Below are 20,619 nucleotides of genomic sequence, written 5' to 3'. Positions count from 1 at the left end.
GTGCAGGAGAGCCCTTCGCGCACGGAACAATTGTCTGTCCAATCACGTCCGCCATCTAGCCTGAGACGGATCCTTAAAGAGAAAGGAAATAAAAAACAATGTAATCGAAGGTATATACTTTCGCGAGCCTCTATTCCTCACGGTGTTCTTTTTTCCTGGCGCGAACGAACCGTAGTGGCAATGGGTGCGGCACTTCAAATGATTGTTTACTTCTCCCGTTTGCCTCCTCCTCCTCCTCTTGTTTACTTCGCCTGGCGTCCTTCGTGTACGTATACTACCCGCACAGCCGTGTTTCACTTATTTTATCCCGTCACATACCTTAGATATCAATCCTGCCGTGTCTGCGCTTGCCACATGCCGCCTTGTAGGCTTTATTTGACACATTTCTGAGGCTTTCATGGGCGCGTTTGTTTGCAAGCGGAGACATTTTCCGGGACGAGGAACAGACCGAGGGCTCCGTTTTGTCGAGCTTCGACTCAACAGCTAACTTTATTTTTTAATAATTTTTTATTCGCTGTCGTGAAGGCCGGAAGCACAAAACAAGACCACACGACGGGAGAGATGCATACGGGACGAGGTTTAGCCCAGCGCTCACAACCTCTCACCAGCTAAGCTCTACCGTAAGAACTTTTTAGACTAACCAAGTAGTCAGCGATAGTTTTCGTCGCCGGTTAATCTCAGAGCTAGTTGGATTCAGCTGGGAGACAATGTGGAAAGGTTGGAAGCGTTTACTTTATGCTACGCCATTTTAGATGTGCATATTGACTAAGAAGCTACGAGAGATGAAAATTACGAGGCACAAAATGCATAGAGAGGACGAAAGAAAGTATCATAAAATGGGATGTTGACTTTCGTTTACAGAAGAGAGGGAGAGAGCTGCGAAAATTAAATTGTGGGGCTCAACCTCTCCAACCTGCACGTTGTGTCATGATGGCCGCCGAAAAGAGCTCCGGTGTAATTTTGACCACCTGGGGTTTTACAACGAGTACCGATACCTAAGGCAAATTATTTTTTTTTCATTTAACTCCCACCGATATGCGGCTGCCACTGTCGGGGATCGAACCCGTAACTTCTTGCTGAGCAGCAGAACGTTATAGCCCCTGAGCCACCACGCGACAGGTCAGAGCTGCGGTAGGAAATGTTTTCCTATAAAAGGCAACAGACAGCCACATGCTCTCTCTTCCATGAACTCGATCAACTTATAAACTTTTCTACAAAGTGTTTGTAGTGACCACCGCTAGGCGGTTGCCCACGGTAACCCCCCGTTAAGTGAGCGCATGAAAGGAGCGCGTGAAGTGAATAACGGAGAAGTGTTTCTAGAGAACGTTCCATACAGCTCGTCCCAGGCTTCCACCCGTAACTGTGCTACATGCTTATATCTGCACTGACCTTACACGTAATGAAAATTCTGTAGCCAATAGTCACTTTACGTCGCTTTCACACCGTAGTGGAGGTATATTGATAATTTTACCCTTTTGGGAATCGGTAACGTGCGCGACGGTGCACACGGCCGTCTTTCCAGTTTGCCTTCATTCAAAAATCGGTCTCCAGAGCCGGTTATTTGCATACACTTTTGAGCTGAGTGTACTCACATATGTAGATTCTGCACGCGGTGCAGCCCCATGAAGAGAACCATGGAGGAAGAAAAATATAGGAGGGAGCATTACGTCACGCAGCAAGCCTTGGCAAGCGAATGCTTCGTGTAGCCAGCAATGGTGGCCCAACACCTGACCTCTTGCGTCAAGATCACGAAGGATCGAGATTTGACGAGGCGTTTGGTTACCGGTAGCTTTTATTCGGTATGCGCTCGACCGGCAGCTGCTCACATGCAGGAAGGAAAAATATTGTTCCTTGTTTTGTTTTCTCCTTGGTTTTGTTTTTGTTCATTTCAAAAGTTTCGAATGGTTTCGAATGGGCATTGAAAAAAATAAATAAACCAGGAGTACTAAAACCTACCGCGTGCTCTGACGTATCCTCCGTGCTGTGACGTTTTTATCACGTGTTGGGCCACCACAGTCGGCGACAATCGCGTTGCGGCAGGCTCCCTCCAATATTTTCCTTCCTCCATGAAGAGAACCAATCGCTTAAGTCCAGAAACCAACCTCTACAGACCTCAGTGACCGACTGTAGTGCCGATGCGCGCACCCGTATGAAGCCGTACGCTCAGGGTTCTTTCTCCTTTCTTTCTGTTTTTTTTTCTATTGACCCTTAACCCCCTTCCCCTGTGTAGGGTAGCAAACCATACATGCGTCTGGTTGAGCTCCCTGCCTTTTCTTTTTTTTCCTTCTTCCTTTCTCACGTCATACCGCTGCTGCATGCAGTCAGTAAATTCAACTTCGAGAAATGCAGCTCGCTACACCAACAGGCGACGGTCGCGTGCAGGTCTCGGTGCGTTGCCACGAACGTGGATATATTTGGGTCGAAATTCACCAGCGAAAACAAAAGAGCGAAGCGAAAGCACATATGCAGTGCCAGCTAGTGGGTTCCTCACGCATTCTGCTCGGGAAACATGCATGTGGATATGTGCAAATGCGAAGCGCAAATACGGCGATGGAAAGTATGCGCCGCATAGCGATGCGGTCGTGTCTTTAACGTCACTTTTGGTGTTTTCGCCGGATTCGCTTTAAAGGCGTGCGGCATTGAGCCGACATGTGACTATATGTGCTACGCCAGAATTTGCACGAATTGAGAGGTGACTCGAGGAGCTTTGCTTGTTTGTTTGCTTGTTTTTTGACACGGATTGCAGGCGTGCTACATTATGGAGGTGAGTAGAGGAGAGCTGTAGGTTTTCGAAAGCTTTCAAATGTTTCTTGCGTGTGTGGCTTTAATAAGAAACTGGAGAAGTTAGACTGGTTGATCGCTGGTATGCTACTCCAGCAACAAAAAGTTGCTCTTTCGCCGATAATACGAAGTAGTTACGGGGTAGTTATGGCGTCCTATTATGCGTGGCAAGTCGTGGACTGCTTCGTCTGGCGCTAAAACACTTTCACGAACGCTGCTACATTCGCCATCGATTCAAACCTCTTGGCGCTAATATGATCGTCATTGTGTTGCTTTTTTAAATACGTTTTTTGGGTCTCGTGTTATTTCTGTCCCTCATACGACAATCAAAAGTTGCGGAAACGCCGGAAACAGAAGATACAAACAATCCATTTTTTTAATGGAATTTAATTAGTCCGCCGTTCGGAGAGAGTGCTGTCGCAGAAATGAAGCTGAATAGAGATTGTTTGTCCACTTTTAGTGAAAGTGGCTTGTTCATGGGTTTTCTTTCACAGTTGCCCAGATTGAATGAAAAGGCAGGCCCATTTGTTAAGTGGGTGCTTGTATCCACCCATGGCTAAACGCAGCTTTGAAAGCGCCTACATACAGGGTGTACCCGGAAAGTAAAGAGAATATTGCCAGGAAACAAGTTTATTTTTGACTTGCCATTGAACCACTTAAGAATCTTCAAAATATGCTGCTTGGGCGTCGATACACCGTCGCCAGCGTTTCTGCCAAGATTGGTACGCTTCCTGGTAGGCGGCAACCGGAAAATCCTTCAACAGCGGCTGCTTTGACTTTGTTTACGGTCTCCAAATTGTGTCCTTTCAAGCCGCGTGGGATCTGGGGGAACAAAAAAAAAAGTTGTCGCAGTTTCACCTGAAAGGCGAAGCATCAATTGCGATAGCAAATTTGAAGAGAGCTATACGGAGTAATGATAGCAGCTTTATCAGCTGTATAAACTTGGACATGCAGCAGCACCGGCAACACGCAGAACTGTTGTCGACGCCGCCGGCGTTTTGCCCGCGTTCGCTCAAAATGCGTGCGGCGTTGGTGACTGTTGCCGGAGCCTCTGATATAAATAGGCACTTGGTGCCGCAGCTAAACGTCGCCTTCCTTCCCTGCCCCTCCCCCCCTCCCCCACAGCCTTTCGCGCGTCGGAAGAAGGTACGTTTACTCTACATATATGGTGATTGTAGAGGAGGAAAGAGACGCCTACTTCTGCAGCCCTTAAGGGAGCACAGCGCAGAACGCGCGTTTGTTCTCCGCCGTGCGTTCACTCCCCGTGAAAGCGCGCGTCCCTCGCGCTCTTTCACTCGCACATACAGCGTTCGGCGGCGCGCGGCGACGATTTCATCTCCATTGACGTCATACGGAACCTCACGGCGACGGCGACGGTGACGGCAACGGCGACGGCGACGGCGACGCCGACGGCAGAAATCTGCTTTTGAGTGTCCATATAATTGCTATCGCAATAATAAGTCGGCAGAAGCCTGGTCAGGACTGTATAGAGGGGCTGCGTCAGCGTTTCCACGTTGTGCTTGGCCAAATTCTCTTTCACTTCAGCGATATGTGACCGGGCGCTTTGTCGTGATGGAGCATCCAGGTAGTGGCGATCTCACTTTCAGATACGGAAAACCCTCTTTCTAAAGTGATCGAGTATTTCCGCGTAAACTGTAGCGTCCCCATAGCCAAGAATTCCGGACATTGCCCCTTTGGCACTTTGTTGAACTTCACCGCAACACACCAGCGTAACTCAATGGGAAGCACTTTTAAAACTTATATCTCAAATGATCGACCTAGTCTGAACAACTTTTCGTTAGCAACGTCGAGAGGGCACTTCTTTCTATTACATAATGACACTTAGTCGGCACTTAGTTCTGCGTTATAGCAGTGTTGTGGTCCTGATCAAACCACTGCTGTAAGGCGGCAGCGAAGTTGTAACTAAAGGCCGTAAATGCATGTGTTATATCTGGAGGCAAGTACCCTCTCGACGTTGGTACTTGAAACGTATTGAAACTCGGCCAGGCCCTCGATATATAATGTTTTGAAAATATTACCCGTCGAGTTACGAGGGTGTATTGTGGTGAAGTTCGACAGATTGCTGAAGTGGCATTGTTCAAAATTTCTGAGCATGCAGTTTGCCCAGCTAGTTGAAATCGCGGGCTCGATGGTGGGCTCCATTTCGAACTTCGCCCTAGGTAAAAAAAAAAAACTTCGTTTAGCAATATATTTTTTCTCTGTAACACCTCACCAACGCCTGTCGCGGTGCGCACGCCTATAGCTTAGACTCCCCTCTGCCGACTCCGCCTATCGACGCCGCTATGCAGCAGCTCTGCTCAGCGGGAGAAACAAAGTATTATTACTTTTCGAACACACATAGTATATGTGCTATATCGTAAAGTACGATTAGTTCAAACAGATATATGTTCTTGTATTTACGAAAAGGTTATCCAAGCTCTTTTTCTGTTGCGAGACTGTGGAGGAATTAGGCTAAAGGAAATATCGCTTTCTCATCGCGACCGCTATGATTTTAGGCCGTTTTCTGATAAATCAAGATTTCGAGAGAGGAGAATGGCGTATTGTTACGTCATAACATCACTCCATAGAATAAAGTTATATATATCATAGATCTTTATTATTTGTGTTCAAAGAATACGAAAATAAAAACCATGGTTTAGCGTGTCGATATACACAGAAATTACAACGTCAGGCAATAGACCGTCGGTTATGGTTACACGTAGAGGTGGCTTTTCACTCCGAAAAACTTGTAGCTGCATGCATCTCAACCAGAACCGCTGGCCACGCGCAGGTAGTCTGAACAAGAGCTGTCCCGTACCATTACGCCAGCGATGCACATGCATGCAAAGCTGCTTTCAAGCATGCTTTATGCTGATTGAAGCACACGAGATGGAGGTACAAGCTCATTTTTCAAAGTATTGCAGCCACCAGCTGTACAGACGAGCGGCAAAACAGGATGAATGGGTGGTGTTTGCTAATCACCGTTGCCCATCTGTTTGGTCTTGCATATTTGATTGCGCCATCGGTAGCGAGAACACAAAGCGCGTCGCGACGGCCACTATGGTGTCGCGCGTCATATTTATAGCTAGCGTGTACATGGGGACATAATCATGCGCTGGTATATATCCTGGAGACGTGGGTCCGAACAAATATAGTTGCGTTCATAGGCACGCACTCGCAGGTCGAACTGCCCTGTATATGAGCTGTACGCAACATCCGCACTACAGATGCAAATGCACCGTATTGACATCCACGCGGAAGCACGAAGCACTACACAAACAAACAAAAACAACTGCAGCAGATCCAACGGATTGGGCTCTATATACAGTGAAGATTCGTGTGAGTTCATAAAGAGTCGAAACACGAATTTGTGTTTATTGAATATCGGCACAAAGTGACACAGAAGGCTTTATTCAGGCATTTTAGAGAGGCTTAATGCAATGCCGCCACCGCAGCCGTGGCTGGGTGAAGGCGATGTTTCTGGCTCTCTTTTTTTTCCCCGCACTGCTGGTGTCGCCGCTGCCGCGGAACCGCGGAGGCGAGCGCCATCTGGTTGTTGTACAAGTAACCCAGAGGCGCGTGTATTCCGCTGTGATTGGCTGGCCTATTATGCTAGAGAACAGACACGCCGCAGTACCCACGGTCGCGAAATCCCGGCGAGGTTCGCAAAGAAAATCGTAGCTTTTAAAATGAATGGAAGTCGTTACGTACGCCGTGAGCATTGTTGCGTATGTGGAGTTGGTCATGACCCCATCCCTTCGCGCGATTCATGTCCAGTGTGCAGATCATATGCCGAGATGTTGTATCCTTATTGTTTTGTTTTTCTTTTTGAATCTATAGAAGGACGCCTACGTGCCAAAAAGAGGTGCCAGCCTATTGGTGACATTCCTCTTATTAAATTGGCTCGACTTAACTGTACAGTCGCCCTGAATTGCATAGCTGGTTACGATGAACGCCGTAGCTAAGGGCTCCTCATTTACTTTGGACACTCGGGGGGAGTCTCTAACGTGCACCTAAATTCAAGTACATCAGCATTTTTTTGCATTTTGCCCCTCTCGAAACGCGGCCGCCGTGGTTGGGAATTGAACCCGCAACCTCGTACTCGGCAGTAGAGCAACCTAGCCAGTGATCCACCGCGGCGTGTATACTTGACATTTAGATGCGTGCGATTATCCGAAATTTCAGATACCAGTCAAACACTTCGGTTTTAAATCGAAGTATTCGACACGATAATTTGAAGTTACAGTACTTCGGATATCTAATTATGGCGGAACATACGCAACGCAGCCTATATGCTGTTATGGAGTTTGTCTGCCTTCGAAAAAAAGTCGCAGTTTCGCCCGAAAGTCGAAGCTTCGATTGCGATAGCAAATTAGTAGACAGCTATAGACGGTTTCACCCAGCGCCCACCGCGCTCTGGCAACGCTGTGTACCGGCATTCGGCCCCCTTAGGAAACTTCCGGTAGCGGTTCCTTTTGCTCGTTTTTGCTAGAATTTGTTCGCTCGCGCGCTCGTCCTGTGCATATGCTGTGTTATTTTTCAGGTATATCGATATAAATGCGACTTGTGACATTCAGTGTGTTGCGTGATGGCGAGTATCTCCCTGGAGCATCGACTGTTTTCATTACATTCACTCCTCAACGGTGTTTTGCTGGCTGTCGTTGTTGGCTAGAAAATGCATTCCGCATCGTACATATCACCTGTGAAACGTTCAAGGATGTGTTCGTGTTGTGTCGTGCCAGGGTGCAGCCTTTTCTCAGGAACCAACCTCCTTTCGAAAGTGCGAACGTTTAGATTCCCTGTCGAGGCTGACAGAAGAAACGCCTGGATAGCAGCGGTGCGCCGGGACAAGTGGCAGCCTACCAAGAGCTCCCAGATTTGCTCTTCTCACTTCATACAAGCTACGTTACTAAGTGGAGTAGCCGGACTGGTATAATGCGGAATAATAAAAGCGTTACTGCGCGATTGTTCTGGACGTATGTCGTGTAACTCACGCGAGAGCAGCTCGACTCTCGCCCCGAGCTTGCCCGCTCGTCCAGTTTCTTGCCTCGGCGTGGAACGCTATGCTACGAACATGAGTTTAAATTATTGTTTAGCGGGGGCCATGCTACCGCCGTTTTGTTTTAATGTTTGTCGTATCTGGGGCACAGGTGCACTTCTGCAGCTTTACTACCCTAGGTACATGTTGCGCATTGGTTCAGCATGTTTACCGTCCCAAAGCGACTCAGGCTATGACGGACGTCGCAGTAGAGGGCTCCGGATAATTTCGACCACCTGTGGTTCTTTAACGTGCACTGATATCGCACAGTACGCGGACCTCTAGCATTTCGCCTCGATCGAAATGCGACGGCCGGGGCCCAAACGGCGTCTTTCGGGTCAGCAACCGGGTACCGTAACCGCCGAGCCACCGCGGCGGCATGTGAGCATTCGTATCGGTATCGCACAGCAGAATCGCAGAAAAGCTAGCAATTTCCGTGCATGCATGTAAGAAGTTTCGGCCACATTCTAAAAGCATTTACGAATTAACGGAGGCCAATGATAAATTGCAATCTCGTGCCCAACACTACAGGTTTCATTTTGTTAGAAGTGTGGTAAATTCGTGAGCATTTAAGTTAGTCCCATTTCAGTCGATCTAGGTGTCTTGCACTAAATTACGTTTGAGAATTTACTGTTATTTGTGATTGCATATTGAAAAGCAGAAACAAGGCATATGACGCAGAAAACATGTGCATGTACGCATGCACAGCTTACCACTTCATCCTCCATCTTGCAGCAATAAAAGTGCCATTGCGAAATGCAACAACGCCCGTGTGTTTGTGTTGTGGTGAACGTTAAAGAACCCCCAGTGATCAAAATTAATCCGGAACCCTCCACTATACAGCGAGCCTCATAATCAGAACTGGTTTTGGCACGTAAAACCCCAGAAAGAAGAAGAAAGTGCCATTAAAATTTTTCTACTTTTCGGCAGTCCCATTACGTGCCTTGAAGACCACAGTCTGCGTTCATTGTATGTCCTCACTAATATGCTCCGCTTGTTGCTCCGGTGTTGTGACGGAGGGAAGGTGTTTGGAGCCCGACGAAAACGAAAATCGCACGACATCATCGTCCAGCGGATCGGGCAGCTCTTCGCCTCTGAACATCAGCTTTTGGCGATACCGATCTTTTGCCTCGGTACTAAGCGCTTTAAAGCAGTCGCTCGTCATCTCGACACTATTCACGATGTAGAATCAGCTCATCACAGATTCCACCAAGCAGTGAAAACATCGACACGCCGGCCTCACGTCACGCATGCCTTCAAACAACATAGCCGGAAGTGCTTCTAGCTCTCCTGCCGGAAGTTCCGATGGGGCAACCAATCAGCGGCAAGCGAGGTTTGTTTGTAAACAGTAAAACCGTCTATACAAAGTAAGGATAGTAGTTTCATCAGCAGTATAAAGTGGTAGATACGTTTACTAAATAAATAAACAAGCACGGTGTCACGCGCGCATACACATCTCACTCGATGACCGCGGAAACTCGTCAAAACGCTGGAGTGAGAAAGCGCGCCAGCAGCAGTGGCAAATTGACCTTCGCGCTGTCTCTCGTCTCGCTTCAACACGAACTAAACGTCGAACGCATAGCGCATACGAAGCTGCCGGCACTCGGCGCATGCACTTTGTACCCATCGCAGATCGCTTTGAAGATGAGGCCCCCGTGGGTGCACACTTCGGCCACACAGCAGATCGCTTTCAAGATACGGTACCTGCGCGGCAGCTCCATCAGCAGCAGCCGCAAGGGCAGAACTCACCCACCACCCCCACCGTCTCCGTCGCTTCCTCCTCCTCCCCGTGCCCCGCGAGCGAACGAAGACCGCACGCTTCCGGCCGCCTTCCTCTCTATAGCCGGCTCACCCTCGCACGCTTTCACTCGCACACACAGCGTACGGCGCGCGGCGACGGTTTTATCGCCGTTGGACTTTATACGGAACCTCACGGCGATGACGACGATGACGACGACGGTAAAAATGCGCTTGCAGTGTCCATATAAATGCTATCGCAATAAAAAGTCGACACATACACACGCCCCAACAAAAATTCTTGTTTAGATTCTAAATAATTGTTGATTAGCTTCTATGTTCAATATGCTTCCTGTTGAGATTACAAATGAATATAATGCACGATTTTTGGAAGAGCGAGGCACGGGGCGCTTCAGGTGCCTGTTGCAAGCCAGCCAGTAACTGTTGGACGTGCCGATTAAAATGGGGAGCACTTAAATGCTGCCACATCTTAAGAGACTTCCGGTTCTCTGCAGGAGCTCTGCGTGTGACTGTAGGACACCAGCTTTTTCAAGAATACTTTTCTATTGATAATATTGTTTTATTGTCATCCGTCTCGCCGTTTGGTCGATCTATAGTAATAGTGAGGGCGTGGTTTCATCCGAGCCCGAGACGAAAGCCAAAACACGATGGAAATTAAAAAGTAATCCTTACAAAATACAGCCCTGTCTTTACTTCTGCCACATTCTCTATGCGTGTTTCTTCTTATAGTTTCAAAACATATTAACTAATTTGATATTTGATTGTATATGCGAATGCCTTACTTTCTGAACATTCATACTAACACGACGATTTTCAAAATTATTATTAGTATTTGATTTGTAAACATATGCACAGGAAAGAGAAAGCGAGGAGCAAGGCTGGCAACTGCCACCAGAAGGGGCACAACGCCTGCCTACTCTTCAGAAAGGAGGAGACAAACATAGAAATGAAAGATAGGAAGGAGGGGAGGATTCAAAATTTAACAATCCTATAGAAAGTACACGCAACTAATGTGCCATGCTCTTCGACTTTCTTCGCGTCGGCTTCTTTTCTACGTGAGTTTGCATTTGCCCGCCATCATGCAACGCCAGGTAATGCGATGTATTTAAGCTCGCGGGCATCAAAAGTTTTATAAGCAACCAGATTTACTCCATCTCGATCGGCCACGCAGCAGCAAACCATGCATGTTTAGCACAGTTGGGGGCGAAGGAGGCAGGGAAGGGTAGAAGAATGGTTATGGGCTGTTCTCGGAAGCAGCGCAAGCCAACCGTGAATAACGCCAACTTTCCACGCGACTCCTCCACCTCCGTTTTCGTCGGCTACACTTACCGCATTCTCTCGTTTTTTACCTGCTTGCCCCCAGTTTTTTGCGCAAGAAGCAACGCAAAAGGGGAGGAAGCAAGAAAAGGACCTTAACGCTATTGGGCCAAAAGACCCCGCTTTGCTACCACACACTGCGGGAAAGCTAAGTAAGGTAGAGAGAAAGACAGAGAAGCAAGGGGTGAAGACTCCTTGCTAGGCGGATATTGGCGAACAAAGCAGCGCCGTATGTACGTACACCGCACAGCGTTGCAATAACGTTGGTGCTGGCTGAGGGCCATAGCCCCTCAGCCAGCACCAAGGGTTGCACCTATAGCAACTAAATGAATGAATGAATGAATGAATGAATGAATGAATGAATGAATGAATGAATGAATGAATGAATGAAGGAAGGAAGGAAGGAAGGAAGGAAGGAAGGAAGGAAGGAAGGAAGGAAGGAAGGAAGGAAGGAAGGAAGAACATACCCTAGCTTTCTTTGGTCATCATGGCTGTCCCCTTAGCAGAAGAAGGTGGAGGCAACGTATATTCGAGCGGATACGACACACCTCTTCCCTCGCCTTTACTTTCCTTCCCAAACTCTCCCCTCCCGTACGTAGAGCCCGCGTTTTGCTCCGTTCGCTCGCAGAAAGTCGGTCGAGAAGAGATATCCCCCGAGCTCCCATGCCTCCTCCTATCCCGGGCGGAACTCTTTCGCATTTCCTTCCACTGAAGGGTGGAAAAAAGATGCGAAACAAATAACCGCTTAAAGGAAAAGAGAAAGAAAGAAAGGAGACAGACAGATATGGATCGAGTGAAGAGGAGGTAAAAAGAGCGAAAATAAAGACAAGTTAAGCTCCTCCCGAAGGGCCCGTCACCCATGAACCGCAGCATGACGGCGGCGGCGGCGACGAAGCTAGCGCCATCTCGCCGTTACGGCTGGAAGAACTGGCTCCTGCCGAGCGGGCGAACAAGCCAGCCGACGAGTATGAACGCGGCGTTTTCGCTTGCGCGCCTGATCTGCCGCTGCTGCTGACCTAAAACTTTCGCTTCGAGGAAGAAGAGGAGCGGAGTGTGGAGCGATAAAAGGGCAGCTTCCGCTCTCCCCATAAGGGAAGGGAAGGATGGCCCTCGAGGAAGATGGGGCTCACGAGCAGAAGGCAGCGAGGCAGGAGGAAGCATAGAACAGAACGTGGCAAACGCGAGGCAGAAAGGAAGAAGAGCGGAAGTAAAAACAAAAAGGGAGGGGAGGGGAAGAAGGAAGATAAAGGAAGGCTGGAAGGAACAACGCGACTGCATGCTCGCTTGGCGCGAGCGTGCACTGTCACCGCGCTTCCACCGCCGCCGCCACGCGCACAAACGGACAAACGCGTCGCGTCCTCGTCTGCGGCTCAAAGTTTTGCGGACGATAAATCACGCCGTCCCGGAAGGCGACGGGGCTTGTTGTTAAAAGCGATTTCGAAAAAGAAAGGAAGGCTTTCTTCTTTCTTGCTTTCTTTTTTTCGAGGAAACGAAAGATGGCAAAGGAGCGTCTACGATGACGTACTCGGCGCTGTTTATGTAAGCATGGCCGGCGCGCTGCTACAAATGGTGACCGGAGGAGAGGAAGAAGACGAAACACAAGAGAATGGGGACCAGTTGTGAGAACATTAGAGGGCGATGGCTCCGAGACTGAAAAATTTGTGAAAAGACGTGGCTCGTTCTTTTCCCTCTGAGGGCCGCGCTGCCGCAGCAACGTTGACGCTCGCCTATTTAGCGGGCGCCGTTGGAAAGAGCTTGCTGGGATGAACGCGAGGTCGTGACATTTGAGCCGATTGGGGTCGGAGGAGCAGCAGGCCGCCTGTCGCGACGCTGTCGTGCGGTTATGATGACGCACCGCTCCCCGGAGGGTCCCCTATATTTCTCATTTTCAAGATATACGAGTGTATACATCTTTTTCTCGACCGACACTGCTTTAAAACTGTGAAGTGCGCTGTCGCTCGGGTTTATTTCTTTATATACCCCGCCGGGGGTAACTTAGTGGTTATGGGATTGCGCTGCTGAGCTCGAGGTTGCAGGTTCAACCCCGGCTGTGGCGGTCGCATTTCGATGAGAGCTAAATGCAAGAACGCTGATGCAGTTAGATTTAGGTACACGTTTGAGAACACCAGGTGGTTCAAAGTATTTGGGAGTCCTCCACTATATACGGTGTGCCTTATAATCATAAAGCAGCTTTGGCGCGTAACACCACACAGTTCAATTATTATTTTTACTATAACTATCGTATAAACGACTTTACCAGATACAGTTATATTGCCAGCAGCAGTCTTCAGCTGTTAAAATTGTCAAGTTATATACAATGTGATTTGTCTCAACGTATGAAACGTTATTTACGAATTTGCGCGTTGAAGTAAATTATAAGATTACGCGAGAAATATGGAACGCGATATTGTCGCGGTTTGGTAACAGTGAGGAGGCGCTGCCAGGGAATCGATTAAATTATGGAAGTCTTTATTTGGCGAACTTCTGCCCAGAAAGAAAAGCAGCACTAGAATGATGATATATCGTCGAGCATGAATTAGACGGCTCTCCTCGAATCTGAACTCGCTAGTCAAGAACGTCGGCTATTTATGTAAGGGTCACCTCACTCTCCCAGAGCCATCAGGGTGCTCGCGTAGGTTCCAGATTCTACAGTGTTATTCGCTTCGTGCGTGTGATCGGATTAGAAAGGGCCAAGCATCGATTGCGATAGCAAATGAGTGGACAGCTATACGAAGTAAGGATAGTAGTTCTATCAGCCGTATAAACTTGCAAACATAGCCATACTAACTAAATTAACAAGCATGGTGCCACGCGCTAACAAGCAAACATGAACACATCTCACTCGTTGACCGCGGAAACTCGCTGCCAAAACGCTGGAGTGAGGATGTGCGGGTGCAACAGCCAGCAAATTGACCTTCGTGCTGCATCTCGCATCAACGCAAACTAAGCCCCGGAAGCACAGCGCACGGTGGACTGCGTCCCCGACGCCGATGGCTTTCAAGAACCCTGGCTGCACGGAGTAAAATGCGCCCCCCCCCCTCTTCGTACCCTCCCCCCGGAGCGTTGCGCGCGACGGAAGACGGCGCGCTTCCTTCCCGCTTTCTTCCCTTGCGTGCGCGAGATTGAGCCGCAATCGCCGACTCACCCTCGCACGCTTTCATTCGCACATGCAGCATACGGCGCGCGGCAACGATGTTATCGCCCTTGGACTTTATACGGAACCTCATGGCAACGACGACGGCGACGGCAGAAATGCTCCTGGAGATTGTATATAATTGCTATCGCAGTAAAAGCTGGTTTCGATATCGACTAGGCAACAACCTGCGCGAAAGTTCAGAGACAACAGGCATGCCTAGCTTAATTGCATGCAGCGATTGCATTCTAATGGCAGTAATTTCGAGAAAACTGTCACCGCAACAAAACGGAAGACAACCACGCGAGGTAATATATTGCTCCTGAAATGGACGCATAAATTGTTCAGTCGTTCAGTACAAAGAAGTGTACTAGTCATCGCTGTTGACTTTTTTAATTATTAGTTGTTATTAGTTGTGTTCGCTCACTGAATGTCGATCCGTGAATGTGATCGACCCGTGTGTCGACTTGAATAATTAGGATTTATTTCCGTTCAAATGCAAGGAAAACTGTATATGTATCAGTAAAAATTGAGTAGAAGCCATCAATAATGATTATCAAGTACGTTGTTCACTTCTGTGAAATTCGCTGGAATTTTGTTGAGCGCCATTTTGTATAGAACACCTTATGAACGAAGCAAGGACAAGCGGGCCACGCATTCGGGAACAGAGTGGTGCTAAACGCAGTGACGTATTCCACCCTGTGACTCCACCACGTGGCTCAAGCGACCTATGTGATGGCGGATTAAACTGTATTTGTGACAGGCCAAGTTTTGATTACATCATCTCTGGGATCGGCTCACTTTACTTTTAGGCTGTCTCCGTGATCGGCCGACATTATTCGGCCAGGATTCGATTCGAGAAGCCTTTTGAAAGGAACGATTTAGTTTTGGTGTTGTGGGAAGCCCGCAGGAAATCGCGCTTATTATTCTGCTACAATTATCTGATGAAGATGCATTTACAATGAATGTCACAAGGTAACTTGAATTTGGCTGTCAGGTTTCAGAAGACCTGTCGAAGCTAGATATGCGCTATATGTCCACAGAGGCCAAATGTGAATGGCTTCGTAGCTTCGCAAGAATGAAAAAAAAAAAAAAAAAAAACTCCGAGGACATCTTATCACTTTTTATGATTTGTGAAGGAGCCGAAAGCCATGAAAACTGACTCTCCGCAGCCATTCAGTCGTATTTAATCTTACGGCGGCTATCCCGCTGTCGCTCTCGAGCAACCTGATTCTGCAAAACGCCTAACTTCCCCTCAACCTTTGCTCGTTTCTCCTTCTCGCAGACTACAGCTGCCTGGACATCAGGTGATCGACGTCGGCCCGGATAAGCGGCATCGCGAAAAGGAGCTCTAGCGAAAAGGAACCAAGCCAAGGAACAAAGAAGGAGCGAGCGCATCGCCCATCTCGACGACACCGCCAGCCACCGTTCGACGTGTATCAAGCGTCGTTCGCTGAGCCCGTATAGAGATAGTATAGAGAAACGCTGACACACACTGCGATGGTGACCCGTGCCTAAAGGAAGCCCGTCACCAGAGCGCTCGACGCCGTCTCAGAACTGTGTTGTGTGCCTTATGCGTGGTTCGGAGGATGCCGCGCTGTGATTGGTGCGGGCCTGGCGGTGTGTGTGTGTTTGTGTGTGTGCGCGCTGTTCAGTCATACCGGTTTTTATTGTTCCTCTTTATTTTTTCTATTTCTCTATATTGCGAGGGCCCAGGACGAGTGGACGGACGTCGCACCGTGGTGTTTGCAGTGGTAATTGGATGCGATGGGCAGTGAAGCGTTGTGAAACTGAGGGCACCACCTCAGACTGCGGTGAGGTGGCGCCCGAGTTTCTTGGCAGAAATGATAATTGACATTGAATGAGCTCTGTGTAGCCTTCGGCATATTTTTCGCCGTAGAAGGTCTGCCGGTTGTTTCCGAGAAAATTTTCGCGAGCTCTGATCGGACTTGCTGGCCAGCTATAGTGAGGAACACAGCGGAATCGCTGACAGTTCTGTCATTCGGGCGCTGCGAGCCGGTCTGCACTTTGTACGAACCCTCGGAGATCTAATCACGTGTTCTAAATCTTGAGTAATAATCAACTGTTGAGCTCTAACACATCATGTGCGATTAGAGCAAAAGTTTTCTGCGCCATCATACCGTGATTGTAATTATAATAGTGACTGAATTTTAATGGAGCCGAAGTTACTCAAGGTATATAACGCTCTAAATGTAAGGTGTATGAATAATGTTGCCTAACCAAACTGTGATTAGAAGATCTCTCTAATAACGATGACGACATATGACTGTTCCCATCTGAAGTAGAGTTGCAAGCGCATGGGGAATTCGCCTTAGTCATGCAAGGCATTTTTATCGAAAACCATGTCGTGACATCTTCCTGATACTGACGTGATATGTACAAATCGGGTGCTATCGTGTTGCCTCCGTTTGTCACAGCACTTGGGCATGTTGTAAACATGCTTTAAAAGCCGAACACTCAGACAACGGACCAGCTGACTGAAGCGACAGGATGCACCGAAGAAAAAATGATTAGGCTAGGTGGCCGACTATCAAAAAAGAGAGAAGGAGAGAGCAGTTTAGATATAACAGTGCAAATAGTTTTCTCAACCACTAAATCACTGAGCCAGCAACCTATAGCAGATGGCGGCTGAAATGGTAGTGCGTTTGTTCAGACGTTACCTTGTCTCCTTTGACCCCCTGCCTTGATCCTCGCACTGACGAATAAGCGTGTTGACTCAACAGTGCCAGAAGATAAAAGTTAAAATGTATGTGTTTCCATTCTCATTTGTACTCTTATGCGAACCCTACAGAAATATCTACGCGAGTCCCACTGCTTCATTTCATTTTATTATTTATAACCGAGTGAGGACCGCCTCGCAGCGTACGTCTCATCCGTGTAGAGAAACAGCGTCAAGCGTCCGATAGCATCGTCTCTCTGGGGTGATTGAAAGTGTCTTATACACTAGAGTGGACGTGTGCTGAATGTGTGTGATATCAGAGTCCTGTAGTGACGTGGAACAATCTGCGTACGCTCAAGAGTGCTGTGCGTTGCTACTGCACGTGTGTTTCAGCGCGAACGAATAAAAAAAAAAGACAAAGACAGACCAAAAGCATGCACATACCATACAGGCAAGTGCTTGGGCGCCATCGCGCCCTTCGCGACTGTTATCATCCCTTCGGCGGCTTTTTCTTTTAGTGTTGTTTTATATTTGTTGCATTGAAGAGATTAACGTCCGTACGCGTACGTAAGCTGTTCCATTCTTTAGAGCGTCCACCCCTTCCCACCTGACAGCAAGGTATAACAGCGTGGCCAATCGTCTCGTATTTCCCTCCTCATTCGTCTTTCCTTACCGTTGATTCATGTCACAGCTAGATGCTCTGTTGCGGGTTGAAATATCCCTATCTAGTCAATCCACAGCGGTTCGAAAGAACCGCGCATGGTTTAGTCACCGACGCAAGCCAACAGTGCGTGTTGTTGTCACACTTGCGCACCGGCTACGAGTCATGCCCGCCGACTTTGTTACTGCATAATATGGTAATTTAGCCAGCTGTTGATGGTGCGACGCACACACGAACAAAACCGGAAGCTGTACGATAAATGAAACTTGCATAAGGTTGCGTGCTGTGCTCGGAAAGAAAGACGAAAGCTTCCATCACAGATCGATAGTCTAGTCAATAAAACTAATCTATGCGCATCCACAAAACGAGGCTCCTTGGGAAATCGGTCGCACCGCGAATAACTAAGCGGCGACGTGAATATCGAAGAAGCATATGTTTTTTTCTGTTGCTGATGCGTTGATAACGAATGATCGGCTGTTTCGTGAATCACAAAGGGGGGAAAGCAAAGAAGCAATGTTTCCCGTCGAGCTTCTTCGGTGCTTGCTATATATATTTTTTAAGCTGCCTGACAAATCCGCTGTGTGCAGCGCTTTCCCAGAGTGCGCGGCGTGTGATGAACTTGTGACCGCAGTTCGTTTAATATGTTCACAGTGGCACGACTTCCTATATACTAACACCATTTTTCGCACGTTCGATGTTCGGCGCGAAGCCGAGGTTTAAAGCACCGCTGCTGGCGATGATGATGGAGAGGCTGAGTAACAACGGAGGCATCTCCCGCTTAACGTATGAAAAATAGTTCTAGTTTAATTATTGAACAAATAACGCTGGCGCACCATCGCTAATGACCAAAACTGCTCGGCGTTCAGTTTGTGCCACATACATAAAGTGTGACCCTTGATGCAATCACAAGCTCATAGCGTAGATTATGCTGTTATGATTCTGCATTTGACATGTACAGTGTTCTCGTTTTCGAGAGAATAAGAACGTTGTTTCGTACAAGCTTTGTCATTGCCTGTTGAAAGGGTATAAGAGATTAGTTTCTTGCATTTTGATGTGCTACGGGTGTCGTGCATGCTAGCCGCGAGCATACTGGCATCCATTCAGTCTGTCGACTGAAGATATTCACTTACTGCGATTTGTAAAAGCGTGAAAACTACCTCTCGGGAAAGAAGTTAACGGACGCCGGTACGTATTCAGAGTTTCTTTTCGCATTTAACCATCACCGGCGGCATCAAAACGTCTTCGAGTGTGTTGGAATGACGTCATTACCATCGGGCTCGCGGAGTGCGCACTCCGTGTTGCTCAGCGTAGCTAAACTGTGATTGCTTGCCCTGCGCGTACGGATGCTGGCATGCGATCGAGCGTCACTTATTCAAGCAGTACCGAAGACTCCGCGTCAACGAATAAAAATAAAACAAGAAAAAAAAAAGAAAAAAACGTGCGACTGACGGTTTACCGTGAAGTCTCGTGGGGGACATTTTGTGCTGCGGTTCTGTTGCCCCGCGTGAACCTGTCAAGAATTGTTGGCGTGAAGGTGTTGTTTGAATGCCTGCGCGAATACATGAATGTGCACAATGGATTTTATGGACGCACGACATTGCTGTTTACCCAACCAATCTCAGAACACCGCGTGTGTGTATCTTACAGAAAAGAAAAAAAACAAAGATGAATCTAATAAAAAATAACAGCGCATTTCAGCCTTCTGATTGAAAATGTCGTGTCTGTGTTTGTATTGGTGCGTGCGTGTGTCCCCCCCCCCCCTCTTTTTTTTATATATTTCTTTTTGTCACAAGTGCATAGTGGCTCGAATAGACGGACATTATGAGATACAGGTAGGTGCTGCAAAGTGAAGTAAGGAAACAGTATAATAAAAAATATCCCTCGAAATTCTCACCGATTTCATTATGTGTTCAAAAGGACACAATAGGACTTAGGACAAGTATTAAATCGGCGTTGACAATGGTTGCGTAGTCGCATATTATTTGCTTTGTGCTGTCATTCAACGACTTAGAATTCTTCGATGATTGTTCTCCTTTCTTTCTAATGAATCATTACGGATTAATGAATAAGTGTCTGCTATGCATTAATAGCTGTGGAGAGATAAAGGTAGAGAGTACCTCGGTTAGTCTATTTCTCGATGTTATAGAACAAGAAAGGAACAACTAAAAAGTAATACTAAAAGAAATAAATAAATTTGTTAACAGTCAAGCGCATAGAGTATATATATATATACAGGGTGTCGCAACTATCATCCACCAAGATTTTAAAATATGCAATTGCCACGTAGCTGCACAGAACCAAGGTATTGTTGTTTGCCGTTGCTTAGAGATGTTCAGATAATTTTTTTTCATTCTACCTCAGTACATAATTATTCTTAATTAATTAATGAAATTCTCAAATTATATAATTAAATGAAAAGTGTCAATAAGAAAATCGTAGAGCAACATGAAAAACTCTCTATACAGCTTTCTGTTGCTCAATACGTGCTTCATAAAATTGTTTTTCCGAGCGTGAAAGAAGCCCGCGAATACACGCGAAGTGCCTCGAGCGGCCAGTCGCGCGGCAATTTTGCGCGTATTCGCGGGCTTCTGTTTTGTGCAGCGCGTATTGGGCGACAGAAAGTTCTATCGGGAGTTTTTCATGTTGCTCTGCAATTTTCTCATTGATACTTTTTATCTAATTATAATATTTGAGGAGTTGATTAATTAATTAAGACTAATTAAATAGTTAGGCGGTATGCAAGATATAATCTGAGTATCTCCAAGCGACGACAAACAACATTTCCTTAGTTCTGTCCGGCTAGGTGGCATTTGCATGTGTTTAAATCTTGGTGCATGATAGTTGGTCCACCCTGTACAAAGATCGATTACGAAAGCGTATAATGGTTATGTAGCATCTTCCATACAGCAGCACTTCGGATATAATTCAGGCTGAATTGTAATAAAAGAAACGTAACAATATTGTAAACTACGGTTTTAACATGTGCCCATCGCCGAGTAGAAATGTGTTTTTCCACTGCTGCTTTGTGTCCTAGTAACGCGTCATGCCTCCACTGTACTGAATGACGCACACCATCCTGGAAGGCAGGTAATCATATAAAGAAAGCTTCAACGAAAGCTCATTCTTCCTGGACTGAGTCTCAGAGCTCATTAGCATACACGGTATTGAGCGAGCGCTTTGACAGGGGAAACTTCACGAGTCCCCGCACATTCTCGATTATATTCAGATCAGCTCCCTTTGGCGACCATTCA

General features: G+C 47.3%; 1 protein-coding gene across 1 annotated transcript in view; it reads left to right on the top strand.

Moving 5' to 3' along the window:
- Window positions 1-19,081, top strand: part of LOC119442699 (hemicentin-2) — a 295,183-nt gene extending 276,102 nt beyond the window's left edge. The window contains exon 12 of the mRNA XM_037707667.2: window positions 15,313-19,081. Coding sequence (XP_037563595.1) covers window positions 15,313-15,338 — 26 coding nt within the window. The 3' untranslated portion in view covers window positions 15,339-19,081. The remainder of the gene's footprint in view (window positions 1-15,312) is intronic.
- The last annotated feature ends 1,538 nt before the right edge of the window (window positions 19,082-20,619 follow it).

The sequence above is a fragment of the Dermacentor silvarum genome, chromosome 2 (assembly GCF_013339745.2).
Source record: "Dermacentor silvarum isolate Dsil-2018 chromosome 2, BIME_Dsil_1.4, whole genome shotgun sequence".
NCBI classification, from domain to species: Eukaryota; Metazoa; Arthropoda; class Arachnida; order Ixodida; family Ixodidae; genus Dermacentor; species Dermacentor silvarum.
This window is presented reverse-complemented; position numbering and strand designations above follow the sequence as displayed.